Source organism: Vipera berus, assembly GCF_964194415.1.
Source record: "Vipera berus genome assembly, chromosome: 1".
Lineage (NCBI taxonomy): Eukaryota > Metazoa > Chordata > Lepidosauria > Squamata > Viperidae > Vipera > Vipera berus.
Window position 1 is genome coordinate 6,349,014 of NC_138202.1, and position 18,918 is coordinate 6,367,931.

General features: G+C 45.3%; 1 protein-coding gene across 1 annotated transcript in view; it reads right to left on the bottom strand.

The window, feature by feature from the left end:
* Nucleotides 1-18,918, bottom strand: part of PTPRS (protein tyrosine phosphatase receptor type S) — a 179,950-nt gene that overhangs the window by 64,976 nt on the left and 96,056 nt on the right. The window contains exons 10-17 of the mRNA XM_081321595.1: nt 17,243-17,833; nt 16,321-16,418; nt 14,141-14,403; nt 12,207-12,300; nt 10,383-10,598; nt 7,855-8,012; nt 6,919-6,930; nt 5,736-5,848 (exon numbers count right to left, since the gene is read on the bottom strand). Of these exons, the coding sequence (XP_081177721.1) occupies nt 5,736-5,848; nt 6,919-6,930; nt 7,855-8,012; nt 10,383-10,598; nt 12,207-12,300; nt 14,141-14,403; nt 16,321-16,418; nt 17,243-17,833 (1,545 nt within the window). The remainder of the gene's footprint in view (nt 1-5,735; nt 5,849-6,918; nt 6,931-7,854; nt 8,013-10,382; nt 10,599-12,206; nt 12,301-14,140; nt 14,404-16,320; nt 16,419-17,242; nt 17,834-18,918) is intronic.

Consider the following 18,918-nt stretch of genomic DNA (forward strand, 5'->3'; position numbering starts at 1 on the left):
TTTCCTAATTTAAAAAATAAAATAAAATCAAATAAAAACTTGTCTTCTCACTGTTATTCCCAGGTTCCTAGACTTATCCTACCGTACCTCTTAAGACCCCAAAAGATCTTTCCCGTGCAGTCATTTTGCTATGCTATGAAAATTCCCGCGGCTTTCCTTATTCTGATTTATTGCTGAAGCCTGACTTCTTCTCCGCATTAGCACCCGAGGTGGCTAAAGAAATTCAGAATATATATATAAAAAAATAATCCATAGGATTATAATAAAAACTGATGGGAGTTAACATCTGTGAACTCCTTTTTGCTCATACCCCAACTTGCTTCTATATTTCCTTGCCCAAATCAAAAATCCTTAACACAGCTTTCAAGGTAGTGTTTGGCACTGTTCATCTGGACACAGTGTGTAACAACCACAATCGAAAACTCTCCCCCTGGCCACGCCAGGAGTCCTCCTGACCCTCTGCGTTGCTTCTTCCTTTTTTTTTCTTCCTCCAGTCTTGAAATTTGTACTGCAAAATTCAGAGCTTAAATCGATTTTTTTTTTAGTCTGTGCTTCACAGGTGGGTGGCTTTTTAAACCACAAGCCACAAAGCTGGGCTATTTTTCTAAACTGAGAGAGGGAGGATACATACAGGTAGATTTTGACTTACAGCCATTCACGTTGCAACCGTTTGAAGTTACCACGGCCAGTGAAAAAAGTGACTTACAACTGGTTCTTCCAATTAGGCTTGTTGCAGCGTCCCCAGGGGTGATGTGATTAAAATGTCAACACCTGGCAACCGGCAGGTATTTATAATGGTTGCAGCATTGGGTGGGGTGGGAGGGGGCATGTGATCACCACTTACGACCTTCCCAGCTGGCTTCTGAAAGGCAAAGCCAATGGGGCAAGGTGGGATCACTTCAGGAGTACAACGATTCATTGAACAACTGTAAAAGCAGATGCACCTCACTTAACAACCAATTTGCTTAGCAAATCGGAAAGTCTGCTGCTGACTGTGGTCGTAAGTCAAGGACTGCCTGTGCCTCCCTTTTAGCTGGCCAGGTAGTCTCTCGGTGAAAAATAGAGAAGTAATTTCCCCCCCGACTCAATTAAATCAAGAATATATGGCCAAAATGCGCTCGGTTTTCCTGAAGCGTCCTGAAAGTTTTGAACAGCTTCCCCTCCAACTCCAGAGAGGGGATAAAGGGAATGAAGCAAAGAAAAGAAAATAAAATAGCTTGGAGATAATAACTAGACCCCAGCAACTGTCATTTAATACTCTTCAGAAGACCACCCCCCCGCGCTCTTCAGGCATGAAAATTGGGAGTTTTAAGCATTTGGGTTTAAGGTCCAATTATAAGATTTGGGGCAGCAAAAAAAAAAGCATCTGCTCACAAACTGTAATTCTCAGTTTGTACCAAACTCCGTTTATGAAATGATATTTAGTTCAGGTTAAAAAAAAAGATTATTTGGTCCCCCGAATGATAGTTCTAAAATATTGAAATAATGTTATTCTTTAATCACGGTTCTTGTCATCCTGCCGTAAAGAAAGTGGAATTCTCCTTTGCAGACATGTTGTACTTTGACAATAAAGGTTTATTATTTATTATGAGCTGCATGGTCCTTCATCTCCAGATATTTGGGCCCTGGGTGTGTTGTTTTTTTTAAGTTCTGCCAGAGAAAAAGAGAGACTTTTACCTCCCCTCCTGGGCATCTGAGTTTTGGCCAAAGCCGGCTTAAATGCTGTCGGATATTTGTTTGCCATCCAAAGTGCCTAAAACAATATCAGGGAATATAAACCCACGGCTGAGCTCCTGCAGTTCACCTCTCATTCTGGATAGCCAAAAAAAACAACAACCTGTTGTGACTCAGGGCCAGCCTGTGGGTCCGACAGCCGGCTCCGATGTATCGGATGACTCAGATGAGGGGGAGGAGGGAGACGAACCGGCTGATGATGGTTTGGAGGCTTTGCAGAGCCCTCAGCCGGGGACCTCTTCTCAGCTGCGTGAGCCCGATAGTGCGGAGGATGATGACCCACAGCTGGCCCTGTTCAAGGACGCCCGACGCAGGAGGCAGTCGAGCAGGAACAAACAGAGAAAGGCTGTGGGACTCCTCGGGAGGAGGCACAGGGAGACCACGCCCTGAGCTCTCAATAAAAGGAGTGTTTGGGGAGGGGCTGGTTGCTGAAAGCAACCCTTCCGCTTGAGGATTCAAGTTCCTGTGTTTTTGTTTCTTGTTTTGTTAATTGACTAATAAATCTTGGCAGACGCTTTTCAGCCTTGGACGCTCTCCAGTCTCTTCTGTTAGAATAGGGGTTTGCCTTACTACAAGGCCGGAAGAGGGCTGGTTCAGAACACAACCCCCAAAATGAATCGCCTTCTATGGTAAGCCCCAGGCCAACGTCCTTTGGTCTAAATGTCACTTCCTAGTCTAGAAATGTCCATTTTTAAAAAAAAGGGAAGAGGCAGGGAAGGGACAAGGGAAAAAAAGGGAAATAAGAGGAAATAAGCGTGAAACCCGAGAGGCTCCATTTTACACTGGCAGGGAGAATTCAGGAAGGCACAGTTTTGCAACCAATGGCTGTGGAATAACTTTCCCTCCGAGAGGGATAGATCAGCTGCAAAAGAGATCCTCTGTGAGCCTTTGCGGTCTTTGAAGGACAATAAGGAGCTCAGACTCCCCTCTGTCTTGCCGGGGAAGCGGCAAGGCAAAACAATCATTTGCAGCCTGGTTGGGCGCAAGCTGGAAAAGCTGCGGTCCCAGGAGTCAAAAGAAGCAGTTTAGGAAAGATCTGGTAATACCTGAGCTGGCTTGGTTGACTGTGGTTATGCCATATGACCAGGGTCCCGGCATCTTTTTTGGATGGAACCTTGTAGGATAGGCAAGGCGGGTTGTATAACATGTGTGAGTTCCGGCACCTTTTTCTTTTACAAAAAAAGCACTGCGATATGATGTTGTGCTTTATCTAACCATCTGACATTGCCTTGGCTTAAATCTCCACTTGTCGTCAGGAGGGAAGAAGGAAGGAAGGAGGAAAAAGATACAAGGAAGGACAAGATACAAGGAAGGAAGGGTGCCTTGGTGGAGCAGTGGGCTGATGCCTCCTTAGGTAACACCAGCTGCCCGCAATTAGTGCAGGTTCGAGTCCCACCAGGCTCAAGGTTGACTCAGCCTTCCATCCTTCCCAGGTAGGTAAAATGAGGACCCAGATTGTTGGGGGCAATTAAGCTGACTTTGTAATAATGCCGCTTGGGGGTGTGTGTGTGAAAGCCCTAATAAGCAGGCATATACATAGAATGAAGGCTACTGCTAAGCTTGTAAGCCGCCCTGAGTCTTCAGAGAAGGGCGGGATATAAATGGGATTAAAATAAAAAATAAAAGGAAGGTTACATAGATAGAAGAAAGAGGGAGACGGGAAAAGGGAATGAAACAAAAGGAAGGAAGGAAGGAAGGAAGGAAGGAAGGAAGGAAGGAAGGAAGGAAGGAAGGAAGGAAGGAAGGAAGGAACCATAGAAGAAAGATGGAGGGAAGGAAGAAGAAATGAAAGAGAAGAAAGGGAGGGCGGGCACACTTCCTTTGTAAGGGGAGTGGGGGAAGGCATAGTCCCAAAACAAGAGGGAGTTTTGTTTTGAAACCAGATTAAATCACTCTGCTCCAAAAATGAGGCGGGCATTCTTGGCTTATTTGGAGTTTCAGACAAAATGGCAACTGGGGAGGCTGAGTAAGGCCAAGTTGGATTCTCTGCCCTCGATACGATCCAGGGGAGCCTATCCCACCCAATCCAGCCACCCCACCCCGGCCTTTTGGCGTGTCAGAGGATCTCCTTCTCTGCCCTGAACTACTTTTGTGCCTGGAATTCAGCCGCCCATCCTCTCCCAAGACCCTCGTCCACACACCTGCGACCAGCTGTCTGTGTGGAAATATCCCGGAAATATCACTTTTATTTTAGAAGGGACACGCAGGCCTGCAAAGAAGCAGTTCATCTTCCACTAAGGCCAAAGTGGAAACGTTGCTTCTCCCATGGCGCCCGCAGCTCTTTGGTGGAAAACGTTCTACAGGCGGTCCTCGACTTACAACCACTCGTTTAGTGACCATTCAAAGTGACAGCGGCGCTGGAAAAAGTGACTTTTGACTGTTTTTCGCACAGTTTTGCTTTTTTCCCCACACCGTTGCAGCAATCCCCACGGTCACGTGGTCAAAATTCGGGCCCTCGGCTACTGGCGTGTATGTCGGGCAGTTGCAGCGTCCTGGGGTCATCTGATCGCCACCCCACCCCCCCCGCAACCTTCCCACAGGCTTCCAACAAGCAAAGTCACTAGGGGAAGCCGGCTTCGCTTCACGACCACGTGATTCACTTAACAACGGTGGCAAAAACGGTGGCAAAATGGATCAAAACTCACTTAAACTGCTGCCTTGCTTAGCAACGGAAATTTGGGGCTCCATTGCGGCTGTAAATCGAGGGCTACTCGTGGCGAAAAAATGTAATTACGAGAAACGTTCCCCCTTTTTCCCCCTTTAACACGAGCATGTGCAAGCAAGAAAGCTTCTTATAAAATCCTTTTCAGCTGATTTTCTTTATTTCTTTCTTTTTAAAAAAAACTACTCGTGTTCAAAATGAGTTAAAAGCTTTTTAAGAGGGCCACCGTTTGAAATCAATTGAAACGGGCATTGTTCTAAATCAATGTATTAGTTAATCACCTAAAGCTCCTTCTCGGCTAAGCCAAGCTAAATTCTCTCTGTTCTGCCAACAAAATCGCAAAAATGTGCAGCATTTCACCACCTAGTCTAATTTATTCAGCATGATGAATTATGTTGCTCCATTTGCCCACCAAAAGCCTTATCCAGCTCTTTCAGATTTCCAAGAAGAAAACGGGCTGAGATTTTTGTCCGTTAGTCGGTTTGGTTTTCAAAAAGTGCACGTCATCTCAAAACCAAATGACACCAGCCATATCTCACCTGATATTAAAATTACAAACACGCGTGTCTTCGCAAACAGAACTTTGCAAGGGCATGGGGTGGCGTCAGAAGCATGCAACTGTCTAGGACAGGGGTAGGCAACCTTGGCTCTTTTATGACTCGTGGACTTCAACTCCCAGATTCCTGAGCCAGCCACATTGAGGGGAAAGGGAGAGGTTTCCATGCTGAGCCATGCTGGCTCAGGAATTCTGGGAGTTGAAGTCCACGAGTCACGAAGGGGCCAAAGTTTCCCCCATGCTGGCTCAGGAATTCTGGGAGTTGAAGTCCACGAGTCATGAAGGGGCCATAGTTCCCCCATGCTGGCTCAGGAATTCTGGGAGTTGAAGTCCACGAGTCATAAAGGGGGTCATTGTTCCCCCCATGCTGGCTCAGGAATTCTGGGAGTTGAAGTCCATGAGTCATGAAGGGGCCATAGTTCCTCCATGCTGGCTCAGGAATTCTGGGAGTTGAAGTCCACGAGTCATGAAGGGGCCATAGTTCCCCCATGCTGGCTCAGGAATTCTGGGAGTTGAAGTCCACGAGTCATAAAGGGGGTCATTGTTCCCCCCATGCTGGCTCAGGAATTCTGGGAGTTGAAGTCCACGAGTCACGAAGGGGCCATAGTTCCTCCATTCTGGCTCAGGAATTCTGGGAGTTGAAGTCCATGAGTCATGAAGGGGCCATAGTTCCTCCATGCTGGCTCAGGAATTCTGGGAGTTGAAGTCCACAAGTCATAAAAGAGCCAAGGTTGCCTACCCCTGGTTTAGGAAGATAGGGAGGGGGGCACGAAGCTGGTTTACCTGGCGTCTGGAAGTTGATGCGCCGCATCTCCACGGGATCCTTTGGGTGGTGAGGAGTGATCTCGGCGTTATTCAGTAAGCACTTGATCCGGGGCTCCGACTCTTTGCGTTTGCTGGAGGGAGAAAACAGGAGGAGACGGGAATCAGAGCAGACGAGTCAAGAGAAGGGGATCAAGTCCCAACCGCTATCGCACGCAGCTGGAAACCTGCAGCGTTTACTCAGGCAGACTCTGATCAAATTTAGATAAATAGATACTTGTGGCCTTTTCTGAAGTGATTCACTCATTCCAGGAGAAGGGGGAATGATATATTAAAAGTAGAAACTTGCGCTTGACTTTATCGCAGCCGAGGACCCGAAAATTAAGCCTTTTCAGCACAGGTAATGCTCAACTTATCGCAGTAATGGAAGCGTAAAACGGGTCGCCCGGGTAAATTTGGAGGCCATGAGGTTAAGCTCCATAGATATTACAGATGTGATGAGTGCTATGACCTGCCTCAGATCTCCTTCTGGCAATTATTAGCATTTGAGGGGCTGCCACAAAGAGTGGGGGGCAGGTTGTTCACCAGAGCACCAGAAGGCAGGATAGGAAACAAGGGTTGGAAACTGATCAAAGAGAGAAGCAACCTGGAACTAAGGAGAAACTTCCTGACAGTGAGGACAATCAACCAGCGGAACAGCTTGCCACCAGAAATCATGGGTGCTCCATCCCTGGAGGTTTTTAAGAGACTGGACAGTCCCTTGTCTGAGATGGTAACAGGTTCTCCTGCTCGAGCGAGGGGATGGACTAGAAGACCTCCAAGGTCCCTTCCAGCTCTATTCTATTCTGTCTATTTCGAAGTTAAAAAAAGAACCGTGGTGGCGCAGTGGTTAGAATGCGGTATTGCAAGCTAATCCTGCCGACTGCCAGCAGTTCGATTTTCACCGGCTCAAAGCTGACTCAGCCTTCCACCCTTCTGAGGTCGGTAAAAGGAGGAGCCAGGAAGGTTATAATACGCTGATATTTGTAAACCGTTCAGAGAAGGCTGTAAAGTTTCAGTGCTATCGCCGTGGCTCAAAATTGGCTTGCATTTGTACCGCTGGGCGACAGGTTAGTAAGCTACAACAACCCTGTCTCTTCCACTTTTATTTTCTACTGCATCAAAGGAGACAATAAGCATTTTTTTTAAAAAATAAACCTCTTACCTGTCTGGCTTGCTGTCCAGGAAAGCATAAAAAGAAAGTGGTGGTGGTGGTGGGGAGAAAAATATAAGACATACATGAGACAGTAGCTGCGGAATTCTCGGTCATCCTTAAATCTCCTAAGAGCCCAGGAATCTTCCCAGATCAAAGCTGATGATCACGTTTGGAAGTTCAGCCTTCTAGGTATATTTTTGGTCTGTATCAGTTTTCCCCAACTAGATATCTTCCAGCTGTTTGGGGTTAGAGCTGCCACCCCCCCCCCCAATAGTTATCATGCTTGGAGAGCACCAGGTTGGAAAAATCTGACTTTAGGGTCAGGGATTTCGTTTATTTATATATATCCCGCCTTTATTATTTTTATAAATAACTTAAGGTGGCAGACATACCAAATACTCCTTCCTGCTCCTTTTCCCCCCACATCAACAACCCTGCAAGGTGAGCTGGATTGAGAGAGGGACATGGCCAAAATCGCCCAGCTGGCTTTCATGACTAAGGTGAGACTAGAACTCACCATCTCCTGGTGATTAGCCCAAAGTCGCCCAGCTGGCTTTCATGACTAAGGCTGGACTAGAACTCACTGTCTCCTGGTGATTGGCCCAAAGTCACCCAGCTAGCTTTCATGACTAAGGCAGGACTAGAATTCACCGTCTCCTGGTGATTAGCCCAAAGTCGCCCAGCTGGCTTTCATGCCTAAGGCTGGACTAGAACTCACCGTCTCCTGGTGATTGGCCCAAAGTCACCCAGCTGGCTTTCAGGTCTAAGGCGGGACTAGAACTCCCTGTCTCCTAGTGATTGGCCAGGACCTTAATCACTTAATCAAACTGGGTCTCAGGGTCAGATTATTTTGCCCCAGGAGACCAAAATCCTTCAAGGAAAAAAAAACTGCTTTAAAAAGAAAAAGGAATAGCCCAAAGCAAAAAAATGGACACCCCCACTTACTTCTTGTACAGGAGGATTGCAATAACAATGCAGATAATAAAGACTACAGCTAAAACCGGTCCAATCACCCAGATCAACCCCTCCTCTCCTTCAATTTTGGGCTGGGGATCAGAGCTGTCCATCTGGATGGGGTCAGAGAAGGGACTGGCAGCGTACACCTGTAAGTACAACAAGGAGGTAAGGCAGAGGTGAGGAACTTTGGTCCCTTTATGACTTGAAGACTTCAACTCCCAGAATTCCTGGGTCAGGAATTCTGGGAGTTGAAGTCCACAACTCATAAAAAGGGCCGTAGTTCCCCACCCCTGGGTTAAAGGAGCACATCTATTGCAGGATTTGCCTTGGTCTTCTCATTGGGGAGAGGTAGATAAGTGGGTAAGAAAGCAAAGATATTAGACAGACAGTTCTGGCTCAGATCAGCAACCGTGAGTGAAAAACCCATGTCAAAAAGTGTAATTTGGCATTGTGGCTGAGGTATAGAACAGGGGTAGGCCACCTCGGCTCTTTTATGACTCGTGGACTTCAACTCCCAGAATTCCTGAGCCAGCATGGCTCAGCTTGTAAACCTCTCTCCCTTTCCCCTCAACATGGCTGGCTCAGGAATTCTGGGAGTTGAAGTCCACGAGTCATAAAAGAGCCAAGGTTGCCTACCCCTGCCCTAGGCCAACCTTGGCATCTCTATGATTCGTGGACTTCAACTCCCAGAATTCCTGAACCAGCATGGCTCAGCTTGGAAACCTCTCCCTTTCCCCTCAACATGGCTGGCTCAGGAATTCTGGGAGTTGAAGTCCACGAGTCATAAAAGAGCCAAGGTGGCCTATCCCTGACTCTAGAATAGCTGATTCCAATTAGTCACTTGAGATGGGCAAAATTCACAGACTGGGGGAATGAAAGCTTCCAAAATTCTCCAGAATGACTCCTCCCAGCGCAATTTATGAGTTTTCCAAAGGAATTCCCCTGGCTCAGGACTTTTTCAAGATCTCCTGGGCAATAACATTCCATATCTAGCATTTCCTGGGGCCAGTTTTGCACACCTTTGTTGGTTATTCAACTGACCCATTTCTGAGTCTGGGTGTAATTGGATGAAACAGCTAGGTCTGTGCAAAGAGCTAAGCAAAAAAAACAAAACAACAAAACAACTCCCCAAACCACAAGGTTAACGTTAAATAAATTTAGCCTGCTGAGTAAATACAGCTTCTACATTTTTAACTGACTTGCCCGAACGTGTGGCGTAAACTCAGGAGGTAGGACAAGCCGCGTTCAAATCTGATTTAGCCTTTTGTGCTCTTGTTCTATTATTGAAGCACTGGAGAATGTTCAATACACGTTTTTTATTTTTATTTTTGTGCTTGTTACTTTTCTACGTTTGACTTTGAATACTTGGTAAGGTATTCATCGTAAGACATGTATCATCTTATCGCTTTCCACTGCCCCTTTGAAATATTTTGGCTGCTTCACTGAAGAAGAAATAATAGATAAAATGTTATCCTGCACCAAAAATGGACAGGTTAACCCTAGAGATCAAAAATATGACTGAAGCGGATTATTATGAAATTTGGCAAAATTTGTACAATTGGTTAGAGATAAGGAGGATCGCTGAGAGGACTATTGTTTGATTAGTTGATAAATGTAAGGATTTCTTATTAGCACCTATATCAGGACCCAGCTGAAAGATATGTAAATATAACATTGACGATTGAAAGACAGTTTACTAAAAAATTTACAGAAGTTATATGTTGACTCAGCCTTCCATCCTTCCGAGGTAGGTAAAATGAAGACCCAGATTGTTGGGGGCAATTAAGCTGACTTTGTAATAATGCCGCTTGGGGTGTGTGTGAAAGCCCTAATAAGCAGGCATATACATAGAATGAAGGCTACTGCTAAGCTTGTAAGCCGCCCTGAGTCTTCGGAGAAGGGCGGGATATAAATGGAATTAAAAAAATAAAATAAAATAAAAAATATGTACAGTTTGTTATACTCTGTCCTGTCATAGAATGTATTTTAGGTTTTTGTTATTTCTTTCTGTAATATAAGGTACTACTAATAGTAATGTTGTAGCTAGGGAAGTTGAATCATGACCACTTTTGTTTTTAAATGTACATTTAATAAAATTTTCTAAGAAAAATAATAATATATATTTTGGCTGCTTTATTCACAGCATGGTAAATAAATATCATCCAGACGAAAAGCTATAAAAACAGAGAAGGCAGCTCATCACATCAAGAATCTCCATTAAAATTTGGAATTAAGGAGAAAACTTCCTGACAGGGAGGACAATCAACCAGTGGAACAGCTTGCCTTCAAAAAATCGTGGGCACTCCCATCACTGGAGATTTTTAAGGAGAGACTGGACATTCACCTGTCTGAGATGGCATAGGTTCTCCTGCTTGAGCAGGGGGCTGGACTAGAAGACCTCCAAGGTCCCTTCCAGCTCTATTCTATTCTAAATTCTAAAAGGAGATCAATGTTAACCCGTTCAGGCTCTTAAAAGGGGCCCCAGGAATTAGCGGGGAGACACGGAGGGGACTCACGACTTCATTGGCCTGCAGAACCGCCAAAACGAAAATGACGTATTTCTGTCCAGCCTCCAGGGCTTTATTTTCAAAATTGTCGTAGCGTTTCATATCCCCAAGGATGAAGAAAGGGGGCAGGATGTGGAAACGGGCTGCGATGTACGCTTTGTGGTGATCCAGCTGACGGGAATGGCGGAGGCTTCGCCGTTGCAGCCTTGAGATCTGCTGAATTAGCTGGGAAAGGAGAAAGCGGATATTGAGGTGAGCTGAGAAGAGTCAGTGTTCATGTGAATAAAATAGTTCTTGAATTAGGACCATTCATGAAGCATGTTCTGAATTAACTTGGTGTGTGCCAATTACTCGGCGATGTACGTATTTGATGTGAAAGAAGCTGTGACAATGTTGCATGTATAAAGATGGCAACGGGAGAACGTATCGGAAGCAGAAGCAAGCATGTAGACGTAAAATATTGTAACGTCAGGGAGGCTCTACGTCTAAAGGATAAATTGATAAAGTTACAGCATTGTTCCACTGACAACAATATTATAGCCGATATGTTGACTAAGCCTTTGACTGCAGGCGAGCATCAAGAATATGTAAAAGCATTGGATTAACAGCTGTTTAGCTTTAAATAGGAGGAGTGTCAAGGTGTTGATTTAACAACTAACCAGCTTATGTAATGTAAGCTGTAAGCTGTAATGGAATGATGGGAATGACTCAGCAGGGTCTGTGTCTCTTTAACAGCCTTTGTATAGAGGGAAGGCTCTGCTGATGTGTTCTCTCTCTTCCGTTTCCTGCTGTAACTGTGGTTTGTTGAGCTCCGGCTGTATTAGCACAGGTATGTATATTGTTCCTGGTGTATGATGGTGTAAATAGCGTAAGATAAACCACCATTTACCACAGACCACTGTTTACTGTGTTTACTCCTGGGTTATCTCGCTCAATAAGACTGTGCACACTCTGACAAACCATTCCAACTTACAACAGCACTGAAAAAAAATGACTTACAACCAAACCTTACACTTAACAACCACCACGGCATTTCCAAGGTCACGGGATCAAAATTGGGGTGCTTGGCAACCAGCCTGTATTTATAATAGTTGCAGTGTCCCGGGGTCATGTGATCATCATTTGTGACCTTCCCAGCCAGCTTCTGGCAAGCGAAGTCAATGAGGAGAACCGGATTCACTTAACAGCTGCACGATTCATTTAACTGCAATGGTTTGTTTGCTTTTGAATGACCACTTTTGTCATCTTACATTTGCAAATGTAACTTAGATCAGAGGTCCCCAATCTTGACAACATTAAGACTTGTGGACTTCAACTCCCAGAATTCCTCAGCCAGCTTGGCTGGCTGAGGAATTGTGGGAGTTGAAGTCCACAAGTCTTCAGGTTGCCAAGGTTGGAGACCCCTGACTTTAGATGACTATTGTTGAACCCGTTACATTTCCAATAAGAGTTATGCCACCTAGCTCACCATGGTTTAGTTTGTTAATTAGAACAGGGGTCCCTAACCCCCGGTCCATGGACCGGCATCAATCCGCAGCAAGCCAGAAACCGGGCCGTGTAAACAAGCAAAGCTCCAACCACAGGATGCAGGCAAAACCACGTCCCCTCTGGTCCGTGGAAAAACCTCTCACCACGGAACTGGTCCCTGCTGCCCAAAAGGTTGGGGGGGGGGCTCTGAATTAGAAGACTCTCTGTAGGGCATATTGTCAAATGCTTTTCTCCAATGAAGATATATAACATCTACAGCATTCCCAGGATCTACCAAGGAAATTACAAAAAATGAAACAAGACGAAATCTCTTAAAAGACTTTTTCCTGGCAAATCCCTACTTACCTCTTCTAAATCCATTTCTTCGGGACTATTGTATGAATTATGGAACTGGCCACTCTTACTTTTCTTCAAGGGCACCACCACAATGTAATAGGCTCTAATGATGAAAGGAAGAAAGAAAAACAGGCCAGAGAATAGATTAAAAGAAAGAGAAAACAAAGGAGAAGAGCTCATCCGGATGGGCAAGGTGATTAACTGAGGTGAGAACTCAAAATTTGTTGTTAGCTGCGAAGTCATGTCCGACCCATCGCGACCCTATGGACAATGTTCCTCCAGGCCTTCCTGTCCTCTACCATCTTCTGGAGTCCCTTTAGACTCACGCCTCCTGCTTCAGTGACTCCATCCAGCCACCTCATTTTCTGTCGTCCCCTTCTTCTATTGCCCTCCATCTTTCCCAGCATTAGGCTCTTCTCCAGTGAGTCCTTCCTTCTCATTAGGTGGCCAAAGGATTTGAGTTTTAGCTTCAGGATCTGGCCTTCTAAAGAGCAGTCAGGGTTGATCTCCTCTAGGACTGACCGGTTTGATCGCCTTGCAGTTCAAGGGACTCGCAGGAGTCTTCTCCAGCACCATAGTTCAAAGGCCTCAATTGTTTGGCGCTCAGCCTTTCTAATGGTCCAAGAACTCAAAATAGGAAACATTTATTGGGTTGTCTCGCCAATGGTGAAAAATAATTGTCTCCAAGCAAAATGTCTGTGGGATCTGACTTACAAAATTCCTACAGGATTTCTAGTTAAACCCAGATGGGTTTCCTTTAGCATTTTATTTCAATCAATAACATGTTTTAGGTTATTCGAAAAAACCAGACTGGGACAATTCGCCACGGCCAACTCCACCACAGAACAACTCACAGTGGGAGAATTCAACAATTCAATTTAAATATTTCAAATAATTAAAACATCGTATTATTTTTTGTCATTCCCATTTCATTTGGTCCCTCCTTTTGCATCCTTTCTTTAATGAGTCTGTTCCACCATTTCTTTCAATGTTAGTGTAACTCTTGTCCTGTGGCGAGTTGTCTCGCTGAGAGTTGGCTGCGGCAAGTTGGCTGTGTTGAGTTGGCCATTGCAGTTGGCTGCAGCAAGGTGTCCAAGACCCCAAGAAAACTGGCTCAGGTTGTAAAGATATTTAGGTGCAGACAGTGAAAAAGTCTACGTAGCTCTAAATGATTTTAAAACATACGAAGAACGGCTGCGGGATTTGGGTTTGGCTAGTCTAAAGAAAAGAAGAAATGGGGGAGACATGATAGCCATGTTCCAGTATCTCAGGGGGTGCCACAAGGCAGAGAGGGGCCAGGTTGTTCACCAAAGCACCAGAGGGAAGGACGAGAAACATTGCTTGGAAACTGATCAAAGAGAGAAACTACCTGGAATTAAGGAGAAACTTCCTGACAGTGAGGACAATTAACCAGTGGAACTCCTTGCCTCCAGGAATTGTGGATGCTCCATCACTGGAGATCTTCAAGAAGAGACTGGACATTCACCTGTCTGGGATGGTATAGGTTCTCTTGCTTGTGCAGGAGGCTGGACTAGAAGACCTCCAAGGTCCCTTCCAGCTCTGTTCTATTCTATTCTATTCTATTCTATTCTATTCTATTCTATTCTATTCTATTCTATTCTATTCTATTCTATTCTATTCTATTCTATTCTATTCTATTCTATTCTATTCTATTCTATTCTATTCTATTCTATTCTATTCTATTCTATTCTATTCTATTCCATTCCATTCCATTCCATTCCATTCCATTCCATTCCATTCCATTCTACTTTATTCTACTTTATTCTTTCTCTGTTCTACAATCTGAATGGTTCGTGGTTCACATGCTTTGATGGCTTCTGAACCTTGCCCAGCTTCCTACACAAAGGCCAAATGCAAATGCCGAAAGGGAGAGATATAAACCGGGCAGCTGGCTTCCACAGGGTCGCCCAATGTATACATACTGAACTGGGGAGTCTGAACTCCTGACATCTGGCAGATTCACCATCACGTTGCCATCTATTTCATGTCGATAAGACACCTCTGGTTTTCTGCTCAGCATATTGGCTGCGGTGGACACCTCCACTTTCTGCTGAAGATCTCCTTTCTCGCTTCTCTGGCCCACGAGGGAGAACCGATAAGATGTTTGCGGCTTCAGATTGGTGATGAGCTTCTTGGTGGCACTCCCACCCACCTCAAACTCTTGGCCGGTGTTGTCATGCCGGATCTATGAGAAACGGAGGAAGCGGGCGTAGAAGATAGATAGCTGGAACTCTGCTATATCAGACCAACATTAACATCTTACAGGTAGTCCTGGTAGGCAGGACAAGAAGCAACGGATAGAAACTAATCAAGGAGAGAAGCAACCTGGAATTCAGAATAAATTTCCTAAGCAGTGAGAACAATTAACCAGTGGAACTACCTCCCTCCAGAAGCTTTGAATGCTCCAACAGTGGAAGTTTTTAAGAAGAGACTGGACAACCATTTGTCTGAAATGGCATAGGGCAGGGGTAGGCAACCTTGGCTCTTTTATTCTGGGAGTTGAAGTCCACAAGTCATAAAAGAGCCAAGGTTGCCTATCCCTGGTATAGGGTTTCCTGCCTGAGCAGGGGGTTGGACTAGATGACCTCCAAGGTCCCTTCCAACTGTTATTCCCTTCCCTTCCCTTCCCTTCCCTTCCCTTCCCTTCCCTTCCCTTCCCTTCCCTTTCCTTTCCTTTCCTTTCCTTTCCTCCAATATCTCAGGGGCTGCCCCAAAGAAGAGGGAGTCAAGCTATTCTCCAAAGCACCTGAAGGCAGGACAAGAAGCAACGGATGGAAATTAATCAAGGAGAGAAGCAACCTGAAGCTAAGGAGAAATTTCCTGACGGTGAGAAAAATTAATCTGTGGAATGATTTTCCTCCAGAGTTTGTGGGTGCTCCAACAGTGAAAGTTTTTAAGAAGAGACTGGACAGCCATTTGTCTGAAATGTTATAGGTTTTCCTGCCTGAGCAGTGGGTTGGGTTAGATGACCTCCAAGGTCCCTTCCAACTCCGTTATTCTGTTCCGCTACTTACAACAGCCCGTTTAGTGGCCATTCAAAATTACAGTCACTGAAAAACGTGGCTTATGGCCATTTTTCTTGTGACTGTTGCAGCCTCCCCATGCTCACGTGATCAAAATTTTGACGCTTGGCAACTGCTATGTATGTATTTATAACGGTTGCTGTGTCCCAAGGTCACATGATCCTCTTTTGCCACCTTTTGACAAGCAAAGTCAATGGGGAAGCCCGTTTCACTTTGCAACGTCGTTAACCACTTCAGTGACTGACTTAACAACAGTGGCAAGAAAGTCCCAAAATGGGGCAAAACTCACTTAACAACTGTCTTGCTTAGCAACACGAATGTTGAACTCAATTGTGGTCATAGGTCGAGGACTATCTGTATTTCCCACAGTAAGCAAACAGGTGCATCTAGGAACCGTACAAATAGGATCTATACACGCTGCGCCTTTCTATTTATGTTCCACAGCAGTGTTTCACTGTGTTCACTGACATGTTTGGGAAATCCTAGAAATCATTTATGCTTATTATGCCTAGTAGCCATTGAGTATCTCAGCCTCTGTGGATTTTTTTTCCAGCTGTCCAAATCTTTTGTCATTACAGTTTTGCATGGCAGCAAATTCCCTAATTTAGCCAAACGGATTTCAATTAAGCCCGAAGAAAGAAGTAATTTCTGCGGGGATAATTTGTTTGAAAATGATCTAAGTTGCTTCGGAAGAGGGCGGTTTTTCCCGCTGCGACAGATTTTTTTTTGAGCAAAACGCGGTGCATTTTGGCCATGCCTTTTTTGACCGAATAAAAGCGTCGATCAAATCATTTTGACGGAATACAATTTTCATCCCAAAATTTATTCAGTCAAAAGTTATTCGGTCAACGGTTTATTCAAAAATTTATTCCAAATAGTTTTGACGGAATAACCTTGCAAAACAAGGGTGGCGGCAAAAGTAGGTTGCCTGTCACGACATCCCCACACTAAACGGGATCCTGCATCCTTTGTGCAACAGAGGCAATCTGGACGGTGATCGACTGACCAAGTTGCCTCTTTTGCACAAAGGATGCAGGATCCCCTTTTTCAAGGATTTCTAGCAGACGTTAAACATGTACCTTGTATGAAATAGGAGAGTTGTAATTTTCAGGAAACTCCCAGCACAGAAGGACCGAAGTCTTGGTGACCATTTTCACTCTGAAGTTTTTGGGAAAAACTGTGGGGAAGAAAAACAATCAGCAAAGGGCTGAGCGGGCGGGCAACTCGGAGTGAAAACGGCAGATTTTGGATTTCATCAACTCTTGACGTCTTTTTTACACACTGCATCCTACTTCAGTCCCCCAAAAATTACCTCTGGCCATCTGTGCCTCTTGAAAACTCTTATCCAAGCCTGCAACACCCTGTTATGCTAATTTTTTTAAAAAAAAAAAAACCAGCATCCCAGCACAACGAAAATCAACTACAAATTCTCCCGTCTGGCTGCTGAGGACAGAAACTCTGCACGGAATATAATGTGGGTTCGTTGTTTTAAAATTGGTTTGCACAGGTGTATTTTTCTCCTTGACCGTCTTGCAAAAATAAATAATAATAATAATAATAATAATAATAATAATAATAATAATAATAATAATAATAATAATAAAGAAAGGAAAAAAGAGATCAAAAGAGATCGAAGAGAGGGAGGGGGGGGCAAAAGCTGAAGAAAAAACTCCGCCCACCTGTGATGGCAACTGCTCCGCCCAGCTGTCAATCAAGAGGTTGCCTGGACTGGACTTTAGCCGAAAAAAAAAGGAAAAAAAAGACTTACCTGCTCAAGGCAAAAGGAAACCACCTGCCTTGTTACGATTTGTTTTTTTTTAAAAGCCTGCTTGCGTTTTTGCTTTTTTTTTTTTCAAACGGTACTCACACGCCATCTTCAAGCCGGCGAGGAGTTTAAAGGATTACGGCACTTTTTTTTGGTTTTAACTTTTGGCTTCTCTGCCTCCCGGGATTCAGAGAGAGAGAGACACCCCCTTTGGGGCCGAAACTGGCAAGTCCTACCTTGATCCAGAAGGACCGTCCGATATTGAACAGTCGGGCTGTACGGCCCGGGACCTTTACTTGTATGAGCTCGGATTTTAACATCGTACGCGGTGTTGGGCTTGAGACCGTTCAGGATGTACGAGTTTTCTGATGAGGGAAGGAGCTCTTTCTCCTGGGGGTTTCCCGAAGAGGCGGTCTCTCGGAAGGCCACGGTGTACTTGACGATGACCCCGTTCCTCTCGGCTAAGACGGGGGGCAGCCACGTCACCTGGACGGATCGGGAGGTGATGTTGCTCGCCTCGAGAATCTGGGGGTAACCTTTCGGCACGTCTTCCGGGATGGTAATTTCCTGCAAGGCTTCCTCCCCAAAGCCAGCCCGGCTCTTCACGGCTAACTTGAAGACGTACGTGGCACCTTTGTGGACGTGGGTGGCGGTGTATTTGTCCTCCTGGGCGGCAAATTCCAGAGTGGCCAGCGGGTCGACGTCCCGGCGGCCGAACTGGAGGCGGTAACCCAGCACTTGGCTTTCGGCTTCCAGCGGGGGTTCCCATTTGACCAAAAGAGAGCTTTCTTGAGTGGGATAGACCGACAGGATCGGTTTTCCTGGGACTGGGAAAGAAAAGAGAGCAGTGATGGCGGACCTTTTAGAGACCGAGTGCCCAAACTGCAACTCAAAACCCACTTATGTATCGTCGGGTGCCGGGTGCGCATGGCCCATTGGGTGGGCGTGGCCCATTGGGTGGGCGTGGCTGGTAACGGCAGACTGGGTGGGACTAAAAAGTTCAACCAATCAATTCCAACTTTGCGAGATCTTTTTTTTCCCCGCGTGAAGTTGAAATTGATTGATTGATGGAACCTTTTTTTTTGCACACGGTGGCGGAGGCCTAAAGCGAAACGGTTTTCTAAAACCCAGCTGAAGGCCTAGGACTGGGGCGACGGCGCACGTGCCCACAGAGAGGGCTCGGCGTGCCACCTGTTGGCACGCGTGCCATAGGTTCGCCACTACGGAAAGAGAGAATGGGTTTGCGGTGGGAGGCAGCCTGCCAGTATTGTGCGTTCTTTTTTTTTCCTCACCGACTATACTGCGGTACATTACAAAGGACTTTTTTTATATGCTGTAAGGAGGTAAGTATTAGGTTTTAGGAGAGTTAGGGTTAGTTAATATAGCTCACAAACAAAAAAAGATGTCGAGACTCTAGAAGGAGTGCAGAGAAGAGCGACAAAGATGGTCAGGGGACTGGAGGCTAAAACATATGAAGAATGATTGCTGGAACTGGGTATGTCCAGTTTAATGAAGAGAAAGATGAGGGGAGATATGATAGCAGCCTTCCAGTATCAAGGAGACAAGCAACCTAGAACTAAGGAGAAATTTCCTGACAGTTAGAACATCTAACCAGTGGAACAACCTGCCTCCAGAACCGGTGAATGCTCCAACACTGGAAGTTGTTAAGAGACTTTTAAAGTTGTCAAGATTGAAAACTACTGTGGCAACCACCCCCAGTTTGAGAGGGCAAAGTCCAGAGCTCCGGGATCTGTGAAAAGAGGGCGGCCCAGAAGAATAGACTTCATCTTCCAACTGTGCTTAGTCTTAAGATGAGGACTGCCTATATTGCTTTGGTCTAATAAATTATTATACCGAGTGCCGACGGGGAAATCAGCCAATACATGAATTAATTATCTTCTTCAAACATGTT